This window comes from Orcinus orca, chromosome 10 (assembly GCF_937001465.1).
Source record: "Orcinus orca chromosome 10, mOrcOrc1.1, whole genome shotgun sequence".
Taxonomy (NCBI): domain Eukaryota; kingdom Metazoa; phylum Chordata; class Mammalia; order Artiodactyla; family Delphinidae; genus Orcinus; species Orcinus orca.
In genome coordinates, this window is record NC_064568.1 from 41,817,312 (window position 1) to 41,840,189 (window position 22,878).

At 47.5% G+C, this 22,878-nt stretch overlaps 1 protein-coding gene and 1 long non-coding RNA gene across 17 annotated transcripts in view; both read right to left on the reverse strand.

The window, feature by feature from the left end:
- Positions 1 to 22,878, reverse strand: part of LOC125965666 (uncharacterized) — a 313,457-nt gene that overhangs the window by 5,963 nt on the left and 284,616 nt on the right. The gene's annotated exons all lie outside the window — the stretch shown is intronic.
- LARS2 (leucyl-tRNA synthetase 2, mitochondrial) overlaps positions 1 to 22,878 on the reverse strand; it is a 278,606-nt gene that overhangs the window by 5,963 nt on the left and 249,765 nt on the right. For 11 of the 16 annotated variants that reach the window (XM_033413190.2, XM_049716293.1, XM_049716292.1 and 8 more), the window contains 3 exons: positions 22,202 to 22,313; positions 10,741 to 10,868; positions 6,695 to 7,014 (listed from right to left, as the gene is read on the reverse strand). In XM_033413190.2, coding sequence (XP_033269081.2) covers positions 6,835 to 7,014; positions 10,741 to 10,868; positions 22,202 to 22,313 — 420 coding nt within the window. In that variant the 3' untranslated portion in view covers positions 6,695 to 6,834. The other 5 variants (XM_049716291.1, XR_007479847.1, XR_007479848.1 and 2 more) reach the window with 3 other exon arrangements.

The window sequence follows — 22,878 nt, forward strand, 5'->3', positions numbered from 1 at the left end:
GAGGTGAAGGTGGTGGAGGTTCCTTCAGCCTGGGTCCCTCCATCAAGCTGGAATGGGATGGAACAGGATCCCTCCCTGCTCCCTTCTCCAGAGGATTAGACTTAGGGAATGAGAAATAGTTTGCTGAGTGAGTGAGCCCACTGTGGCTTAGGGGTTTATCTGTTATAGTTACATTAACAGCTGATAATTTTTGAAAAATTATTGCTCAAGATGATTGGTAGACAATCAAGATACTGGCAGACCACTAAGGTGTTAGTGCACAATTAAGGGGTTGCAGGTAATCATGAGGTAACTTGTAACTGAGGTCTACTGCACTCACTAAGAGGGGAACTGACTCCTAAGATGTTAGTAGTTGTCTTAGTTCTGGCTGCTCTAACAAAGTACCATAGACTGCATGGCTGATAAACAACAGAAATTTATTTCTCACAGCTCTGGAGGCTAAGTCTGAGATCAGGGTGCCAGTTTGGTCGAGTTCTGGTGAGAACCCTCTTTCGGGGTGCGGACTGCTGACTTCTTGTGTCCTCACGTGGCAGAACGCAGAGGGGAAGCTCTGTTGTGACTCTCATGAGGCCACTAATCCCACCCACAAGGGCTGCACCCTCATGACCTCACCTAGTTACACCTCCAAAGCCCCACCTGCTAGTATCATTTGGAAGTACGATTTCAACATATGAATTTTAGGGGGCTACAAACATTCAGGCCATAATAAAAATCAATTAAGATATTACTAGAAAGCTAACATGTTATCTGATAACTAACAGGTTAACAGACAACTAATCATGGAGATACTTGGTGACATCTGGTTTTTCAGCCTATTTCCACGTGGTGGCTACCTTGTGTCCTGCCCACTGACAGCGAGCCCCCTGGGGAACCCACCTTGCAAAGCCCCACTGGCCCACCCTGTCCCTGTTTCTACTGGAAGGGAGCTGCCTTTTCCCTGATGAATGACATTCCAGGTTCAGTGAATAATAGCACCTTTTGGGTGGCCCCGCCTCCCTAATTGACCCCACAGTGTCCACTATACCCACTGGACACTCGGCCCTCACCTCACAGTGTCTGAGGAAGGGGATCCCTGCCCAGGCCCGGTTCTTCTCCTGGTCCTGAGGCAGCCCATGAGGGTGCAGCTACAGCAGGTGTGGCAGGTGAGTCCAACTTTAGAGGGGGCTGGGGCGAACCACCCCTAAGTAATCACAGATGAGGTTCTGCTGTGGGCAGAGGAAAGGATGTTCTGGGGAAGACACTGGCCCAGCCACTGTGAGGCCAGGCAGCTCTCACTGTGCCCACAGGCCCAGGCCAGGTCTCCCCTTCCATGGAATTTTCCTCGCAGTATGTGGAGTAGAGCAAAGTTGACCCCCTGACTTCTAGGTCTCACTGATGGGGCTCAAAGGTGAGGGCTCCCTGGGAGTGGTCAGTCCCAGGCTCAGAGAGAAAGCCCAGACCTCTCCCTGGGCACCAGGGAGGTGCTCACCCAGGTGTCCTCAGATCAGGAAGTGTGGGCTTGGCAGGTTCTAGGGTACTCTGAGAGCCAGAAATCAGGGCTGTCTTGGAAAACCCAGGAGGTTCAGGGCTGGTTTGCATCAAGGCCTTTGGGAAGCAATGTGGTGGAGTAGGGTCGGAATCACGGCTCTGCCAGCCTTTCATGTGGTCTTGAGCTGGGCCCCTTCTGTGGTAAGGCTCTTACAACAGGGTCTGGCACATAACTAGTCCTCGGTAAGTGGTAAGTGTTATTATTGCTGCTGATATCGGGGCATCTCAGGCATCACTGGGTGTCTGGCACGGGCCTGCTCTTCCAGAAGCCAGACAAGAACTGGAATTCAAGTTCAGGGCTTGAGGCGCATGGAGGTGAGTCATGACTGTTGGGTTCCAGGCGCGTGACTCCAGCAGGCCTGGCTCCCCACCCCCACAGGGCCTTGTTACCCCTGCATCCGCTCCCTCATGTGGGCAGACGCAATGAAGATCTGGAGTGAGGTCAACCGTTCTGGATGGCTGTTGGCCCCACCCTGGGATCCGAGGCTGCTCCCCACAGGACTGGTCCTTCCTCAGCCGTTCCAGGCTGCCCCCTCCCTGCCAGCACTGCCTGCCCACCCACCCTTGGGGGGGTTCCTCCTTGCTCATTGTTGGTCACCCCAGATTCCGATCTCCAGACTCATCAGCTTGGATGAGAGCCTTTGGCCGCCCACCCTCTGAGCTTCAGACAGGGACTCAGCCCATGAAACAGATGTTTTCTGCTTGCTCTTCTCACAGGAAGAAACGGAGTACAGACTCTACTCATTTTGTCTACCCTGATGGTTTCCACAATTAAGAATATTTACCTCCTGAGCTAAGTTTTGCCTGGCGGTACCACCAGGCTTTTCCTGCAGGGTAGGGGCAGGGGCCCCTGAGTAGAATGAGCACAGAATGGGGGTCAAGATAGTCCATTACTTACTGTAGGACCTTAAGCAAGTCACAGCCTGTGTGAGCCACGGTTTTGTCATCTGCAAAAGGGGGAATGATGCCTTCCAGTTTGGTCTCACCCACTGCCTTGAATGCAGCAGCACTGCCCGGAGCCACCCAGCCCAGGGCATCAAGGCAGGCCCAAGGCAGCTCAGCTTGTCCTCACTCCATCCTATGTTCATCCGCGTCTCTTGTGACTCTGTGTCTGTCTAGAGCGTTTCCTCACCCACAGACTCGCTGCTTCTCAGGCTTCTCAGGACTCTCACCTTCTCTCCTTGTGGGGGTCGCCTTGGGTGCTCCACCGGGTCCTCCTCACAAGCAGGGGTGCCTGTCCCCAGCTCCCGTGCATGCTGGCTGCCGACGGCTCAGCTGTGCTCCTCTGTGGAAACCTTCCCTGAGCCAGTGGGAGTCCCTTCATCCCAAGACGCCCAGGAAATTACTAACTATCCCCCTCCACCTGGTGTTGGCCCACAGCCAGTGATGGACAGATTCAGGGTACAAAAGCCCAGCCGCCTTCTTTAAGGAGTGTCTGCGGGGAGGTGAATCATGAGTGTGGGGCTCCAGTCTGCAGGGCCACATACATGCCAGAGCTCCAGTTCAGAATTCCCAGGAAAGAAAGAACAAGAGCTGTATTTCCTCCCAAGACACCCCACTTCTTCCCTCCCGGAAGGCAGGTTGGGGCTGAAGAGAAAGCATGAGCTGTGAACAGGAAGGCAGAACTGGGGCTGAATCCTGGCTTGAGCAGCTATCAGTGGCATGATGTAGGTAATCTGCTATACTTTTCTAGGCTTCAGTTTCCTTCTTTATAGGATGTGGGTCATAATTCCCACTTTGTAGCACTGATGTGAGGATTTAAGAGCACCAGCAAAACCCCTTGCACGGTTCCTGGTGCACAGAATGACCCTGTAGACTTGTCTGCCTCCTTCCCTTTCCTCCTAGGCGGAGAAACACCAAGAGGGCAGCTGGTGGTGGAGGCCAGGGCAGCTGGTGCAGGAACCATGCCCTCTTTGGCCCGAGTAATGGCCAACTGTGGCCCAGCAGAAATGTCATCAGCCCAGTTGCATGTTGCTGCATGTCCGTGTGCACTAGTGGCCTCATAACCCTGACTTGGGCTCAGTTCAGGAATCAAACCACCTGGAAATGAAAACCAAAGCCAACTTCGGATCCTCAGCTTTTGGTTTGGAGGCCATCTTGTCTGAGCATTGGCCTGCCAAGAAGCCTGTGGGCCATGAGTGGCTTGCAAGGATTTCTGGTGGACTTCTTTATGTGGCCACAAACCTCTAGCTCACACCCCTGGGCCATCTGCCCCCAGCAGCCTCAGGCCATCAATCAGTAAACCCCAAGCCAAGGCAGCAAAGGCAACAAGAATAATGGCCACTCCATTCAGTCGCGAGGCTTCCCTAGTAAGCCCCAAGCTTCCAGCCAACATCTCAATTTTCCTGACTTCAAGCAAGATGGGCAATTAGGTGAGGGGACTGGTAGGTACAGTGGATGGCATAAGGGGATTTGGAGGCCAGAGGACCTGCGTTTGGATTCGGTTCTTCTACTTAGCTGTGGAAACTGAGCAAATTACTGAACCTCAGAACCTGGGTATCTTCATATTTATGAGAGAATAATTCCTTCCCTCTAGGGTTTTAGTGGAAATTAAATGACATAATGCAAGTGAACTTGTTGAGTCCAGTTTTTGACCTAATCAAGGCAGTTAATAAAGGACTGAGATCATTTCCCACCCCAGGGATCAGATTTTTCTGTTCAATTTTTCCATTACACCAACCATCTCAGTAGTACCAATGAGCTCTTGTTTTTAAAAGTTTTATCCTCTTGGAGAAAAAGGTCTCCAAAGACGTGCTGGTTAGTCCAGTGGCCTTGAGGCTGGACTCGCCCATTGCTCTGGCCAGATTATGTGCAAAGGGCTCCCTACACTCATCTTGTTGACAGACTCAAGACCACTTACGTTACTTCTGGAATAAACAAGACAATCAAGCAAAAACACTCACTCGCCTCCTTGTACCAAATATCCTCATCCATTCACTTATATTTAATCCACATTTGCTGGTACATGGAATTGGATTGTGTGCACTCAAGTCAGCTCTAGGAACGTCTTAAACATTTGCTCCAGAGTTCCGGCCCCTGCCTCCCTTTCTGGTCCTAGTCTTTCCCAGCTCTACTTCATTGTGTTTTGGTCGTTACCAAATTCATCCCAGTTAAGCTGAAGGTTAGGGAGAGAAAGGACTAGTTAGACATATGGTTCAAATGCATCAATTAATCCGGTGGTTTTCAAACTTAGCTGTCCATTAGAATCACCTGTGGAGCTTTTAAGATTTCCCAGATGCCCAAGTGCACTTCAGATCAATTAAACCAGGATTTCTGGGCATGGGGATCAGGCAGAATATTAAGTTTGAGCCAAGTGACTTAGTTGCTGTTACTAACGTTCCTGAGTCAGTATGGTCTACCATGTTCTGTAAGTTCCCCATGCATCCCACTTTATAACAGTCCACGTGGAGTCAGGCACATAGCCAGTGCTTCAGATGACGATGGAATACCTCAATCTGTTCCTGATTAACTCCCAGAATTGGAATATGGTGGCTATTCCAGGATCACACATATGTCCCAAAGTCATACATGACAAACATTTTATTCCATTAAAAAAAGTCATCTGTTAACTACTGAAGTGCAGGGGACCACATCTGAGGCTACTTCAGAAAAAGGCATCAGAGAATGAATACAGATTTTCAGTGTCACAGAATGGCTAGATTCTCCTCCTCCCTAGATTCTCCTCCTCCTCCCCCTATTAAATAGTAATCAGTGGCTTAGGCCAGTTCTGGTAAGAGCACCTGATAGCTGACTTCACAGAAACCCAGGATCACCCTAATATACAATGACACAGGGTCTCCCTGGCAGCCAACTGCAGTGGCTCAAGCATAGGAGGAGATGCCTGGGTGGCATCAGTCCCACCCCCTGCGGTGGACTTGCTCTTCCTAATGACTGGCTCTGCGGGCCACATCCATGGCGGCATCACCATCTGCGGCGCACATGAGCAGACTCCCTGTTGAGCTGCAGCGGGCTCCGAGATTGGTTCCATCCGAGGCTGGAACCAGCTCCGTTCCGCTTCACTTCACAGCAAATTTTACACCCTAAGGGAGTGGTTAGGAAGCGCTGCTCACCATTCACAGTGGGAAGTGGTACTTCGTCCAAGAGCCTGAGTACCAGGATCAGAGAAGGCCTGGCAGGCAAGTCCAGTTGGGCTGGGGTGGAAACAGCCTGCACGGCAGGGCTGAGAAGTGGTGGGAGTGCTGGCAGCCAGACTAGCCCTGCTTGCCTTTTGATTCCGAGCAACTTCTTCTTCTTTTTTTTCTGGCTGCGCCAGCCCACAAGATCTTAATTCTCTGACCAGGGATCGAACCCGGGCCCACGGCAGTGAAAGCGCCAAGTCCTAACCGCTGGGCCGCCAGGGAATTCCCCCGAGCAACTTCTGAAGACCCCAGTGTCCACTCTGCATATGGATATTTGGACACGACCCAAATGGCTTCTCCATCTAGGCTGAAGGCGGGAGACAATCCACCACGATGCTGAGGCTCTGTCACCTGTTCAACAGTGACTGCCCACGCTGCTCCTCAGCCCCTGTGCCTCCTCAGTTTAGCCTTATGTTCCTAACACCTGCCTAAGGCAGTGCAATTTCTGGGGTCCAGAAGCTCCCAGGCTGCTCGAGAGGCTTCGTGCTCATCCTCACTTGCTTTTCAATTCACCTTCTCGCTCCCACCCAGCTGAATCTCTGGTGGCTTCCTATGGGGCTAGATGCTTCCTCCACCCTGCAATGGTGGAGGAAGGTACTGGGTCCCCACCCCACTTCACTCATATTTCTCCTCTGCCTCCACCCACCTTCACCCCTGCACCAGGCCACACCTCAGAGGCACCCTGTTGATGCCAGCCCGTCACCGAGTGCAAAGGCAGACATTCAAGACATTGGGCTTGGGGCTTGGTGGCGCAGTGGTTAAGAATCCGCCTGCCAATGCAGGGGACGCGGGTTTGAGTCCTGGTCCAGGAAGATTCCCACATACCACGGAGCAACTAAGCCCGTGTGCCACAACTACTGAGCCTGCGCTCTAGAGCCCGTGAGCCACAACTACTGAGCCCGCATGCCACAACTACTGAAGCCTGCACGCCTAGAGCCTGTGCTCCACAACAAGAGAAGCCACGACAAAGAGAAGCCCGCATACTGCAACGAAGGCCCAACACAGCCATAAATAAATAAATAAATAAATAAATAAATAAATAAAATTTATGTATATATATAAAAAAGACATTTGGCTTTTTCCTGCCCCTGGGCCCCAGACTCCTTCCTTCATCCCAGACCTGGAGGAGGTGCCTCAAGCCCTCGTGGTAGCCGCAGCATCCCTGCAGTCACTCCTGTACCAGGAAGTTGATGAGGGCGGTTCGGGGGGAGAGGAAGGCCTTCTTGATGCTTCGCCCCTGTAAGAGCCTGACACCCAGTTCACTTTGGAGAACCAGTTCGTGGACTTTGTCCTGGTCCTGGGCAACTTGTTGGGGCACAGGGATTTTGCCGCAGGCTTTGTTGTTGATCTGAGAAGGTGAAAAGCCGAGACAAACAATGAGGAAAGTCCTGAGAGTGGCAGGCAACCAGACATCAATACCCACTGCCCCTCAAGGGTACTGCTGCCTCTGTGTGGGAAAGGAGTACAGGAAAAGAGAAAGAAGAGGCAGCACCTAGCTTCCTGGAAGAACAAAGCGCACTTAGATGGGTAGGATTAACGCCTGAACGCTTTGGATAAGGAGAGGGAGAGGGCGCCACCCTGTATTTCCTGAGTGCTGCCCCGTCACAGCTGTGGTGGAAACTATGTCAAAAATCCTCAGCATGAGATGGCTTAGGCTGTATCCGGGGGTAGAGGGATTATTGTGTTACTGAAACTCAAATCAAGTTTAGATCTGGCTACAGGGGGTGTCACCGAGGATTTACCTAGATCTCACGTGGACTAATTTCTGGGGCGTGTAGGCAACCTCCCTCCCTGATGACTGGCTCCAGAAGGGGGCGCTCAAGTTTGACCACCTGGAAGCTGGACCCACATCACACACAACTCTTGCCTAAAGTGGGCCAGTATAGTTCTAGCTGTAGTGGTATTCACTGAATATTAGTTTCATAAGGATAAACTTCACATCAAATATGAACTGATACTGCCACCGAGGAAAGTGACACATGACCCAAATAGCTTCTGAACAGCCGTGCTTCAATTCCTCCATCCCATCGCTCCTGTAAGAACGTTTACGTTTTTTTCACAAATGCTCCTGTTTTTAACTTGGAAAATAAAGTCACTGTGTTATGAAAAATTACCAGGAATAACTTCTGAAGTTTCAACCCAAGCACATTATCCAGGATCCCTTAATCACCCACCTCATCTTTTCAGATTTCTGTAGAATTTAGTGGCATTTTTATGGGCTGCATTAGCCTAGATCACTGGGTGGGAGACAAGTAAGACATCACCTCAAACAGCGGCTGCTTGACTTTAGAAAGGTCTCCCAGTCCCCATTTGGGGGCCTTGCAAGCTTCCGCCCCTCCAGCTTTGCCACCTCCACTTCATCGCTCAGTCTTGGTCCAGGCCTCTGCATTATTCTCTTGGACTTTTCCAACAGCTGCCTGGAGGGCCCCTGGCCATGAGCACTATCCACCCGCCCCATCCACCACTACTCACTGACAGGAGCCCTGCAATGGCTAATGACAATAAAAGCTCACGTTGTCTGAGTTCTCACTCTGTGCCAGGCACTGTGCTCCACAATCCGCCTGAGTGAACCTGTTTATCCCCACCACAAGCCTGTGAGGTAGGTCACAGCCGTTCCATCCCCGATTCACAGAGGGCAAAGCGAAGGGATAGGAGGTGAAGCCACTTACCCAAGGTCCCTTTCCAGCAAGTGGTGGAGACGGGATGACCCCATGGACCCTCTCTCTTCCCTGCCAGCCCCCAACCTCTCGGGATAGAGTCTGGCCTTCTCTCCAGTGCTGCCCTGCCTCTGCCTCTGTTCCACCCCCTCCATGGCTCACGGTCCAGTGAGGACTTCCCCCGCCTTTGCTCCTTTCTCCACTAGGGAAATGCTGCTCCTCTTTCAAAGCCAAGGTCCACATCCCTTTCCTCGGATGCCTCCTCCAATCCCCCAACTGCCAGAGGCAGCGATGCTGATGCTAGCAGCATTTAATATTTACTGAGTGAGTTATTAAGCCCTGTTCTGCCACTGTTTCCTCACTTGTAAGACGGGGTTAGGCACGTATCTGCCTCGTCTGTGAAATGGGGAAAACAGCGGGGTCTGCTTCACAGGGCTGTTGTGTAGGGTTAATGAGTTAGTATCTGGAAAGTCCTAAGGGCAGTCCCTGCCTCTTAGTCGGTACTCACTGCGTGTTAGTGGCTTTTGTCATTAGTGTGTCCAGAAGCAGGCTAAGTACCTCCTGGCATTATCCCATCTAATTCTTTCAACAACCAGGTAAGGCAGGCCCTGTGTTTTCTAACTGAGGAAACGGAGGCTTAGAGAAATTAAGTATTTTGCAAAACTGAGATGGTACAACTCCCAAGCTCTTACATCTTAACCTGGAGGCTACACAAACTCTCGGTGTGCATGACAATGCGTGTACCTCCCCAGACTGTCCCTCCTGGGTGCTGGGCTCCATGAAGACGATGTAGTGCCTCTGGGCTCAGAGCACACGGGCACGGCTGAACTGAATTACACCAAGTTATACTGTTCTGTGTTGCAACTTCTATTTCTGGCCATGGCACCAAGTGAGATCACGTGGAGACAGAACACAGACCTTGACAGAAGTCCTGCCACATGGCACAGTGCCCCAACCCAGAGGTTCTTGAGTTGGGTGTACTTGCAGGGAGTCCTCCACACATTTTAAATCTTGGATTTTTATTTCAATGATAATCTGAAATTATTTTACCAATTATCAAAACTAAATTTCTTTTCTTCAGTGGTAATTTAAAATGGAAAGACATTTTCACAGATTAAAACTTCAGTGTCTCAGGTTGGTATTTCTCAGTTGCACTGAGGATGAGTTCTTAGGGGTACACAGATAGTTATTTCTTAGAAACATTATTCAAGTTAAAGAAATCGTCTCTCTGTGCCACAGGCTGGTTTCGGTTTTGAGGATTTTGGGAAGAAGCCTAGCAGGGCAGCCCGCCTCCTCCTCTCATGGAGCGGGGGGGCAAATCGGAGGCAGCGAGGAACTAAGTGTCGGGGAGGTGGTATGGAGACAGAGCATCTGTGAAGGAGCCAGTCTCCTGGGGGCAACTGGCTTTCCCAACATGGATCTGCCCGCAGGGCCCAGGGTTTGCAGACGAAGCAGGTGAGGCCTGGCAGGCCCGGCTCCTGTTCAGCCCCTGGGTGATTACTTTGTGGTACTTTCCACAGTTTGCAATTATTTTGTTTATTTTTCTCTTTCCTTCTTCTTTTCCCCTATCTTTCCCACCAGGCTTTAAGCTCCGTGAGGGCAGGGACCCTGTTTTTTGCATTTCAGTTTGTGTCCCCAGAGCCTAGCACTGTGCCTGATGTATTGATAGCATAGGTAACTTGATAATGACTGAGGAATAAACAAATAAACGTGGGCAAGGTGACGAGCTTCTCTGAGCCTGTGTCCTCAGCCGAAAAAACTGGGAACAGCTATGCCTATCTTTTAGGGTGGTGAGAGTTAAATTAAACTTGGGATGTAAGTTAGCTGGCCCACGTGTGGTTCAGACTAAAAGGTTCACCCCTTGTTTTCTTTCCCTCTTCAGCCACATCAGCATATTTAGGAGATATTCCTCATAATGGGTCTCAGATTAAACAAATTAAATACATAAAAATTACATAAGGATAAACTACAGGAGAGTTATTTGCTCTATAATCAACTACTTTTATGTATTTAAAATGATGCAATTTACCAAAAAATAAATTTCATGTAGCCTTTCTGAAATATATTTTCAGCACGAGGTGTTCCTTGCCCACCTCCTCACCATCACCCTACCCCCTCCAAGAGCCCAGAGCAGCTGAATGAAACTTAGAGAGATTGAAACACAGTTGGAAAGGAAGACAATTAGAACCTATAATGCAGGACAGGTTGATACTTTCCACTTTCTGGCCACAAGTTTTATGCTCACAAGCTTTTGGCATGTGGTAACTTCAAAACTGAAGGTGCTGGCAAAGGAAGACAGGCTGGAGGGTTGGGCGGAGAGCTGAGTGGGCTAGAAAGGCCTGGCGAGAAACTTCCAAACCCATCCGTGTGTGTGTGGCCGGTTCGCCTTGGCCCTAGGGGCTGCAGGAGACACTCACCAGAACCGCCATCTGTATGACATCGGGCTGCTGGAGGAACTGCGGGTCCACAGCCGGCCAGGCTTGAAGCAGCACACTGGTGTCCCAGGCGTAGTGAGTACACAGCTTCCTTGGCACCAGCGCCAGGCCTGCAACGCCAAGGCACAGAGAGTCACTGAGCACGTATGAGGCCCTTGGGAGCACTAATAAAGCGTTTGCCCTGACACAGCCTGGCTTGGAGCCGTCTGAGGCCCCAGGAGGCCACACCATGGCTTTCCACAGCCTACCAGGTGCCCCCTACTTCCTTCAGCCTGGCTCATCATCCCAGTTTATAGGTAGCTTTCTTTTTCTTTTTTTTCAAACAACATCCAGAGCCATAACGATGGATGGACACACTGTTCTCAAGTGCATTTGCAAAAGCAAGGCTGCTGCTTTTACTCGGTCTCTCTGCAGTCCTGCTGGTGAAGGAATCCTTTGTGCTCCTGAGAGTGGATCCCAAAGTAATGAGCTGCATTTGCTTCCTTTCTGGCCCATGAATACTTGTGGCCTGAGAGTACTTTTACTCATAATCACCAGAGCCAACATGCTGAGAACAGCGGGCGCTCCTCCTGGACCTACTCTGAGGGCGCTCAACCTTTCCGCTAAACTTCTTCTCGGGAGGGGCTCCTGCCATTACCAAATTGGAAAGAGCTGTCCTTGGCTCAGGGTGGGTCAAACCCGAGGAAGCAGGGAGGAATGAAACCCTCTCCAGTCTCTCTTCCCAGAGTGCTTCACGCTGCAGCTCCCAAAGCAGAGGAGGCTCACCATCCAGAGCTGCTCAGGGCCAACTGTCAGTGCTTTGGGACTTCAACCAGGGGCTTCCTAGCAGGGAAAGTTGGATTTCCAAGCCTCTGTTGATCTCATGAGTACAAAAGATGCCCCCAAATGGGCAGGAAATACACAGAGCAGAAAACAGATCCCTGGGCAATTGTTGTGTGGTATCCCCGCTGCCTCCTGGTCCTCCCAGAGGCAAGCCCTGGGCAAGCGGGCAAGTGCATGTGGCCCGTGTGCCCACGCTGGGGGCGGTGCTATGGTAGATGCACAGCCCTTACGCTGTGAATGGCTTTTCCAGGGCTGGTGGAGGTGGGGTGGCCCTTACATACCTCCCCCTTATTACTAGCCTTGAGACCAGCAGATGCATTTGAGGGACGGGCCCATAGCTCAGGGGATGGTCTGAGGCCAAGTCTGGGACAGAGGGAATGAATCCCACCAATGCCAGTCCCGAACACTGGGCTGTGAATGACAATGTTTTATTTTATGTTCTTTGATGACAAAAGTAATGCATGCTCCTTGCAGAAAATTTGTAAAAAGTCTAAAAACAAAGAAGAAAATCATGTTTACATGGATAGCATCTTTTTAACTTTTTATTTTGAAAGATACTAATGTAATGTATTTAATGAATACTTGTATGTACAAACCAACTCCACAAAATGAAACCAAACTACCACCAGGATCATGCTGTAGATACAGTTTTGGATTCTCTTTTTTCCTACATTTTAAACTAATAATCAATTTCATGGAAAAGGATGACACACAATAGTATATACAGTATGGCCACAGTTTTAGTAAATATTTAAATAAACAGATAAAAATTTAGAAGGAAATACATCAGAAAAGCAGCAAGCATTAACCCTGGGAGGCAGAAGTATAGGTGATCTTTCTATTAAAAACAAATTTATTGACGATGATGAAAAACCACCATTGAAACAACACCAATGCTGGTGAGGAAGTGAAACAATGGAATTCTCATGTACTGCCTCTGTCTAGGCCTTTAGTAGTATTAGGAAGAAGACAGCTACCAGAGCATTCACTGAAGCATTGTTGACGTTTTTTTAATAGTAAAAATAATTAAAACTTCAAACAGCCCATATGTCCATTAGTAGGGGACTAGATAAATAAATTGTGAGCTATTTATTCAACAGAATATTATACAGAGTGAAATGGAATAACTAGAACTATAAGAATAAACAAATTTCAAAAAAAATGATAGATTTTCTACAAGGAATACTTATTACTTTTGTAATTAGAAAAGATATTTAAAAACAGTTTTCCATGCTATAACATCAGTTCAAGATTTTTCTTCTGTTTTTTTTTTTAGGTTTCATTTTCTTGCCCATTTATCCATAATTTATTTTGCATATAATGTGAAAAAACATTCTTAAAAAGAACTTGGTCAGGGCTTCCCTGGTGGTGCAGTGGTTGAGAGTCTGCCTGCCGATGCAGGGGACACGGGTTCGTGCCCTGGTCCGGGAAGATCCCACATGCCGTGGAGCGGCTGGGCCCGTGAGCCATGGGCCCATGAGCCTGCACGTCCAGAGCCTGTGCTCCGCAATGGGGGAGGCCACAACAGTGAGAGGCCCGCATACCGCAAAAAAAACAAACAAACAACAAAAAAAAACTTGGTCAATTCTCCAAATCCAATCTGTTGAATAAACCTTCTCTTCCCTATTGGTTTGTGATTTTTCTTTTACAATATATTATATTAGGGATGGTTTCAGAACTATTCACTACAAAGATACTCAAAATGCCTGTCTGTGATGAGCTGAAGAACGGGCCAGAATATGAATTAACACACTGCTTCCTTCATTGAGAAATTCTTGCTACCAAAAAAATGGTCAGCCTTACACGAATATGTGCTTAGTGACACAGGTGATGTACCTACTAAGCTCCTTATCTTGGCCTAGAGACAGTTCCTAGACCAGCCTCAGGTCTACGGACCACTCTGAATAGCACTGGTCCATTTTGTTCTGTTGACCTCTGTCTTGGTTCTTGTGCAGGCACCACAGATTTGTTGTAGCTTCACATGTTTTACTATCTGTCACTCCTATTGTAACCCTGTGCTGCTAGTCAACCTGAGGGAAGGAAAGGCCCATCGGGGTCTGAGAATCAAGTAGCATAAAAGATGTATTCCTGGGGCCCATCTGGCCCCTGTGTCCTGGGATTCCCATGCTTCTAATGAACCTACTCCATTTCTAACAGATGTGCCTTTTGGCAGAAGCAGAAAGGAGCTTCCTGCTTGTTCCTCAGAAGGGATCCTATTAAGACTCATATCGCAAGACAGAGGTCACAGAAGGAAGATAATTACTTCTTTATTTTAGCTGGCTGGGCCAGCATGCCTTGTCCTGTGACCCAGCTGCAGTGGGAAGCATTCCAAAATCTCCGCATGGCAGTTGTACAGGATGCCTGGGAGATGAAAGGACATTGGACACAAATGTTCTGGGCAGAAGCTGTTACAAATTCCACTTTAAAAAAAATGAGGAAGTCCAGCCTTCCTGGAGCAATTTGGATGCTTATTTATAGCGGCCTGGGCCCCTGCCAGCAATTCCATATAGATGGGAGTGGGGCCATCCTGCTCAGCAGGGAGGAAAAGAAACTTACCACCCCCAGTTCTACGTAGTGTTTTTGCCTTCCTGCTCTTTTTAGGGTAGTAAAAATACCTAATATTTGCATGGCAAATACAATGGTTTCTTTACGTGACACAGGTCAGGTCAAGAGCTGGCCTTTGGGAAGCATGTGGAGAAAGTCTGAACACAGGCTGGGAAGTGGCAAGGCCCTGGCACACAAGGCCACCATGCAGGGCCAGCTGTCGCTCTCAGCCCACCCCCTTCCTGCCCCTCCTCTGGAGAGCTGTTGTTGCTGACCTTCCCGTGAAGTAACTGAAACAAGCCTCCTCTCCCACTCTGAGAGCTGGTGAGGTTGCCATGCCACCATGGCACCCGGAGTGAGTGCTGGGTGGTCATGGTGCCCGTGGATGGCAGGCCTGTCTCCAGCCCACCCCCATCCTCATATACACCCAGAGGAGGACCTGGGGACTCTGTGGTGTCTCATCCCCATCATGCCTCGTCCAGCCCTGGCACTTCCAAGGAAGTGGACCGGAAGTGATGCTACTTCACATTAGCCTTTACCCACAGAAAGGGTTCTGTTGACATTATTTTGAAATAACAACACTGACACAGCATACACATTCATGTATAAAACCATCCGAACCTCAGCAGATGTCTTACTGTCCCTTACAAGTATCTTAGCGTCCCTTACAAGAAGTGTTCCCACACTTCCAGATTATTTGTAGATTTGCAGTTGTTGTTGCTGTTGTTGTTGTTCCTTGGCTGCACTGCGTGGCTTGTGTGATCTTAGTTCCTCAGCCAGGGATTGAACCTGCACCCTTGGCAGGGAAAGCGTGGAATCCTAACCGCTGGTCCACCAGGGAATTCCCAAGATTTACAGTTTTGTTGAAATTAATGAATACAGCATATATGTACAGCAAAACAATACAGCTACAATATTTTACCACCATTTTTACTAAGAAAAATGGGTTTATGGTGGTAGACTATACTTCAAGAGTAGAGTTACTTCAGAAACTTAAGAGAGGCAAAGGGTCACCTTGTTGTGACCCTCACAATTAAAGTATTGATTGAAGACTTGGAGATGACAAGAGGTAAAAGCCGGAGGCAAAAACCAAGATAGATAAATCACTGTTGAAACTGTAAAAATGGCCAGAGAAATAGAAATGGAGATCTTATCACCACATTTTAAATAACTTGTATTTTGGACAAGAGGCTCATCTCAAAGCAGCACAAAAAAACAGAAAAAGAGGAGAAATTACTCAAATGCCCATCAGTGGATGACTGTTTAATAACCTATGGAATATTCACTGGGTAGGACACCATATAGCTGTTAAAAAAGAACAGGGTCAGGGCTTCCCTGGTGGTGCAGTGGTTGAGAGTCCGCCTGTCGATGCAGGGGACGCAGGTTCGTGCCCCGGTCCGGGAAGATCCCACATGCTGCGGAGCAGCTGGGCCCGTGCGTGAGCCATGGCCGCTGAGCCTGCGCGTCCGGAACCTGTGCTCCGCAATGGGAGAGGCCACAACAGTGAAAGGCCCGCGTACCGCAAAAAAAAAAAAAAAAAAAAAAAAAAAAAAGAACAGGGTCAGCCTGTAAGTTTTGATATAGAATGACTCTATACACTCCATATGGTAAGAGAGAAACATTTCACATACATGCATGGAGTTCTGTCAAATCAACTATCCAACTGGCAGTGGAGGTGCCTGGGGAGAGCAACTGAGCGTAAGGATGAGGATGGGAGGGAACTTAGGACACACCCTTTGTAAGAACTGAAGGTTTTACAATATGCATATAGATGTACTTTTCAATGAAAAATCTAGGTTCTGCTTTTGCTTTAAGAAGCCCAGAGAGGTACACTGGAGGGTGAAGCTATTTTCTGCAGCTGGCTCTATGCACTTTTCTTCGGAAGCGGGGCTTGTATAGCTGTGAGATCACCCTCGAGGAGCAGCACTCCTTGGGCACTTAGGGCAGACCCATCCCATCACCACGAGCTCCTTCACGCTGCTCTGCAGAGCGATGCAGGAGACACGGGAGCCTCACACACTAGTGGGATGAATGGCTGCATCTGGTCAGTTGTGTGTGTGTGTGTGTGTGTGTATGTGTGTGTCTGTTAAAACCTTCCACAACAAGAAATAAATTGCTTCTTCCCTTCCTTCCTCTCTCATCGTCTATGACATTCCAGAACCAGAATCTCAACACTCAGGACTTGTGGGTTTAGAAAGGTAATTTAAAACAAACAAACAAAAAGAAATTGAAATAATTATAGATTCATAGGAGGTTGCAAAGAAATGTACAGGAGGTCCTGTGACCCCTCCCCCAGCCTCCCCCAGTGGTAACATCTGGCATAACTACAGCACAATGTCAAAACCAGGAAATGGACATTGGTACAATCCACAGAGCTCATTCAGATTTCACCAGTTTTTGTTTGTTTGTTTGTTTGTTTTTTGTGGTACACGGGCTTCTCACTCTTGTGGCCTCTCCCGTTGCGGAGCACAGGCTCCAGACGCACAGGCTCAGCGGCCATGGCTCATGGGCCCAGCCGCTCCGCGGCATGTGGGATTTTCCCGGACCGGAGCATGAACCCATGTCCCCTGCATCGGCAGGCGTACTCTCAACGACTGCGCCACCAGGGAAGCCCAAGATTTCACCAGTTTTATAAGCACTAACGTGTGTGCGTGTGGCTTCATATAACCACCACTGCACTCAAGAGACAGAACTGTTCCATCACCACAAGGCTCCCTTTCCCCTTTCATGGCCACCATCCCTTCTGCCCAGTCCCCAACCCTACCCTGGGCAACCACTAATGTGTTCTTCATCTCTGTAATTTCGTTTTTTTCAAGAATGTTATAAATGGGATCATAGAATATACAGCCTTTTGAGATTGGCTTTTTTTTTTTTTTTTTTTTTGCGGTACGCGGGCCTCTCACTGTTGTGACCTCTCCCGTTGCGGAACACAGGCTCCGGACGCGCAGGCCCAGCGGCCACGGCTCACGGGCCCAGCCGCTCTGCGGCACGCGGGATCCTCCCGGACCGGGGCACGAATCCGTGTCCCCTGCATCGGCAGGTGGACTCTCAACCACTGCGCCACCAGGGAAGCCCGAGATTGGCTTTTTTTTCACTCACCATAATCCCCTTGGGATCCATCCAAGCTGCTGCCTGTTAGAAAGGTCTTTTTTTTTTTTATAGTCAGGCTATAGTTTATTACAGCAAAGGGATAAAAAGCAGGATCAATAAAGGAAAAAGGTACATCAGGCAGAAGCTGGAGGATACCAGGTATAAGCTTCCAAGAGTCCTCTCCCAGTGGAGTCACACAGGACATACTAAATCCCCCAGCAATGAACTGCAGAAACACATGCAAAATGTTTTCTTCCAGGGATGTCTGCTTGAGCCTAAGAGTCCAGGGTTTTTATTGGGGTAACTGCAGTGGTAACTGCAGTTACTGAAACTTCAGACCCTCCAGAAGGAAAGCAGGTGTTCACCATAAATCACATTTTTTACACAAACTATCCACACAAGCTGGTATAATGTGGTTCAAGACCTCAAACATGCACAGTGCCCTAATCAGTTAGTAGCATAGGGAACATTCTAAGACCTCAGTTCCTAGGAGCCAGCCAAAGGCTAGTCATACAAGTAGGCCCTTCTGAGAATGTACAAGATTTGAGTAACTCAAGGCTGCTGGGTTAATTATTTACTTCACAGATAGGAATCAAATCATCGTGAATTTAATGTACTATATATATATATGATAAAGCAGTACATTATAAAATACATACATTAAATTATAATTAAATGTAAATAAATATATCATAAATGCTATAGGACATATCATACATATGATAAGCAGTACATTAAATGCAAGGTATTATTATTATTACAAATGAGTAATGAGGGCTAGAGCTGTCCTAGGGTGTGACTGAGCAGAGTAATAATGGACATTTGCGAGGCAACTCCTCAGAGCACTGAATGGGAGGCTGTGAAAAAAATCCCACTGAAGAGTTTTTCTCTCTGATAGAGGTAATTTTGTCACTAGAACCATTTTGTCCCTCTCCAGTTTGACACCATACATTCTTATCATTAGCTACGTATTTCTTGGGGGGGGGCATGCACAAGCTAAATTGTTCCACCACCCACCATGGAGTTTTGGCAAGGATGTGACCCTTCCAAGGAAGGTGCAGAATTGAGCCTCTGGAAAAAGGCGTAGACAGGTGCTTCCTAACAAACCCTGATCAAGGCTCAGTAAAAGACTGTGATTAGTAATATGATGACTAATACCAACAGTGAATTTGAGTCTGAACTGAATTGAGATGAATTTATGTGAACCTGAATACTGTGGGAATATCATTTTGAGCTAAATACTGGACTAGATGCCCAGCCAAACCCTGATCTTTTTTTTTTCCAAAAAAAAATGTGCCCTCTAAGGATGAAGAAAAAGACTATGGAGATGAAACTTGGGCACTGTGCATTAGAATGATTTCCTTGTGGAGAGGGGAGGAGGAGGGTCATCCTGAGGAGGCACACTTACCCATGCCTAAAACTGCCGAAAGCATTTACCAAGGGATAGTCTGTATCATCTGAACCCAGTTGGTGGTGGCAGCCAGTAGACTGGAGAGCAACTTGGGGGAGGGTGGATCTTACAGATGGACAACAAGCCTCCTGATGGAGCTTTGGTGAGAGAGTGTACGTTAGAGTATTTTAGCTGCTGTCAGGCTCCTCCCCTGCTTTATACCTGCGTAGCTGCTGTAGTTCCCCCCACCAACTGCCCAAGAGGGGGACCTGAGGCAGTTGCCCTTATTCTGCATATAAGATAAAACCAGCTCATTTGTATTGCTGGTATATTCTTAGAAAGGTCATTTTTGATGATGATAAAATGATACCTTTAACCAGAGTACCACCAAGGAGCTCCCTGTTTGGTGATTTTCCGTTTTTTTTACTATCCACCAACAAAGGAAACCTTGTGTCCTTTGTGTGGAAACAGTATCAGTAACTCCAAATATGCAAAATTTCCCTAACACCCTCATAGATAGGACAGTATTCTATGGTGGTAAACAAAAGATAAGTTTGTAAATTCAGATGTGGTCTATTGACCTTCTCAGATCCAAAGTTTCAGGAAGGAAAAAAAGATTTCCTCATCCTGTTGAAGTGTGCACACTGCCAAGACACTGGTTCTGTTTCTTGGGTCTCCACTGATTCTTAAAGTGATCGGTAGAGAAGCGCTCTGGGCTTCTCTAAAGGTTTCCTTTTATCCAGAGCCATGATGGCCATTTTGCCCATGGACCCCAAATTGCCCCCCAGAAGACAGATCTCAATTCTGCTGCCCTTGAGGGAGGATCTCTTTTATGAAAACCTGCTTCTCTGGAGAATTCTGAGAAATGGTAATTTCTGAACATCCCACCCTCACTGACCACATTTCCATTATGATCATTGTGAGGTTATCTTTCGAAGATGCAGGAATGAAACCAGAAGTTATATGAAAGCTATGTCTTTTAGAATAAACCAAATGTGTGTAAAAACTGTCCCAAAGGCTTGAGACAAGAGTGACTGACAGTGTGGGATGACAATAATGACCCTCACAACATAGCACTTCTGTTTGCAAAGGACTTTCAACACCTTGTGACACTGGCCCTTATCCGCTGCTGGGAGAGGCAGGAAGGGGTCGTGGCCCCATTCTCTCCAGAAGACACCTTGACAAAGACCTGTCTGTGAGTTAATGACCAGGGTGATATGCCTGGTGTGTAGGACTCCTCACTTGACTGTGCTATAGCCCCCGATGCTCATTCAGAGGAGCCACACACATACACATGTGCAGAGCCAGGAGACAAAGGCTTCCCATTGTTTCTTTGAATTTAAAAAAAAAAAATTAGTTGCCATGAATTTGTAAAGCTTGAGGGAAGATCTTCTCAAGTGAATGAACACAGACTGCAATGCCCGCTGCTCAGAATGCCCTCCCCAGCTTTCCCACCAATGCCTAAAACAGAGCCTGGCACAAAATACATTCTCAATGAATGTTTACTGAATGGCTGAATGAGACATGCTAGCAAAACTAAGACTCAGTCTAGACCCACTCCTTATTATAACACAGCTCACAAAAGCCCACTGGTATTGTGTGTGGAAAAAAACATGGAGCAAAGTTTGAAATGGGCCAGTTGCTACCATACTGCTTTAGTGTATATCCTACTGGAGATCCTGTCACACAATTGAAGGACAGACTAACAGGGTAACACCACAGTGTACACCTGTCTGGTAAGACCTGCTGGGCAGGGACAGGACCCTGGAGACAGCAGACCCTCTCTGCCACCCTCCCAAATCCTGGCCCTAAAACACAGAGACTGGAGGGGCAATGCAAGGAGGGAGTTTCTGAAAACCCCATTTACATCAGTCCCTCCTGGGAGAAATGAAATGAAGGAGGCAGACAGATAATGTGGGACAAAAAAGGACGATAAAAGGGAGAGATCTGTATATTCTAGGGTCAGAGTAAACACTTTTATTATAAATTAGATAAGTTTTGCTTTAAAAGAAGGGAAGACTAGGAAAGAATTAACAGTGTGCCATTTAAAAGACTTAATGATCACCAATGCTAAATGAAAGAGGCATGTTTCCTGCCTAAGGAGATAATGAAAGGCTACATAATCTAATATGATATGGCAGTAGCCTGGCAGGGCCTAATACCACCCACCCTTTAGGGCATTCTGGCTATTCAGCAAAGAATGGGTGAATGTCTTGTCCTGTAGTCTGTTCTAAAGCACAGAAGCAACTCAATTCACTTGGTGAAGTCAGCAAAACCCTTATTCCCAAACCTGACAATGCCTACTGAGAAAAAACTGGTGTCTCTTAGACGTATAATTGCAAAATTCTAAATAAAACACTAGCAAATAGAATTTAACAGTATGTTAAAGGTTTACTACCCCATGGTTAAGGTAAATTTATCCCACAATAGGCTATTAGGCAATCAATTAATTGGACGTAGGTCATGACAACAGGGCAAAGGGGAAAATTAAAAGCAAAGGATACAACGCCATAACAATTGAAGAATGGATGTTAAGTAAAATCTACCTCCCAATTCCTAAGACGAGTTCTGGTAAACAAGGTTAGAAGGCCACTTCCTTAACATGACAGGGAATATCTACTGTAAACCAACAGCCAACACCATACCTAACAGGGAAGTGTTCCATTTAAATCTGGAAATGAAACAAGATTGGCTGTTGCCAGTATTCTTTAACATTACATACGGTTTTCTAGGCAGTATATTAAAGAAAGTAAACAGACACAAGGGCATTACTATCAGAAAGGAGAAAACTTAACCTTATTTGCTGATCATAGACTCCTGGAAAATCCAAGAGGATTCTACCCCTTAAATGAAGGAGGAGAGATTGGTAGGGAATCTGGTTAGAAAATAAGGAAGTAAATTAATATTAAAAATTATATGCCAGATATTACCAGTCAAAAATTATTAAAGAAAAAAGATTCCAGTCACAATAACAAAAATAAAATGAAATGTGGCAAGATTATTTGAGAATAATCTTAAGAAATGTGTGGGACCTACATGAAGAAAATTACAAAACTTGCCCAGGCACGAGGGAAGTCTTGAATGAATGGAGAGACAGATCATGTTTTGGAATGGAAGCCTAGATGCAGTAAAAATGTGAAACTTTCCCAAGTTAATTCTAGGTTTAACCAAATCTCAATCAAAATCTCAAGGAGATTTTGGGAGAACTTAACAGAACTATGCCAGAGTTCTACTGAGAAGAATAAACAGGTGAGAAGAGCTAAAATAATTATGAAAAAGAAATGAATGCCACTTCTCAGAGGCCCCCAGATAAAAGCATGATGTAAACACAGCATCCCTAGGCTGCCTGGCTTCTGCAAGCTCCTTTGAAACATCCACAGAAGTCACAGGAGACCTCTGAACACAAGGTCTGGAGAACGGGGCCCAGAATAACCATCAAGTCCTCCTGCACAGCACCTTCTCACTTCATTCCCATTTCCACAGAGAGGTCCCAAGCGCAGATGCCAAACGCTGGACCCCACGGCTGATAATGCTCAACAAGAGGCTGGAGCACATGCTGCTCAGTAGTAACTGGTCAAGCAAGGCCTCCCCACCTACCTGCCCAGAGCTCCGAGGTTATGTGAGGGGCCATGGGAGCAGCCATCACCATCAGGGCGCAGAGAGCATCCTCAAACTCAGGGCTGTGGAGAACAACTCTCTGAGAAGCTTGCTGAGGAACAGAAAAGAACAGCAATGTAAGAACACTGAGGTGAACAAGATAAGCCTGGGTAAGAAAGGCCATGAATGTATGTGAAATCCAGAGACACAAACAGGCAGGAAGAAACCCTCCTCAACATCATTTTTGCTCTGGGCAAAGAACTTTCCCCATTTAATCATAGTATTAAAAATAGCTGGAGCAGCAACAGCAGATATATTACTATTTGTCTTTTTGGCCGTGCTGCGCGGCTTGCAGGATTTTAGTTTCCTGGACCAGGGATCGAACCCGTGCCCCCTGCAATGGAAGCGCAGAGCCCTAACCACTGGACCGCCAGGGAATTCCTGAGCAGATATACTGTTGACTGAGCATTTAACCACGCCCGCGGTCTGATGCTAACGCATTTGGTTTTTACTACCCTTTGAGGGCAGTATTGTTACCCCATTTGACAGATAAAGCAGCTAAGGGTTAGAGTGTCCCTGCGTACATGGTTAACCAAGAGATGGAGACCAGATTAGAATCCAGGTCGGTCCTAATTCTTAACCACTCAGCTATGTTTCCTATGTGCACAGAACCAGTG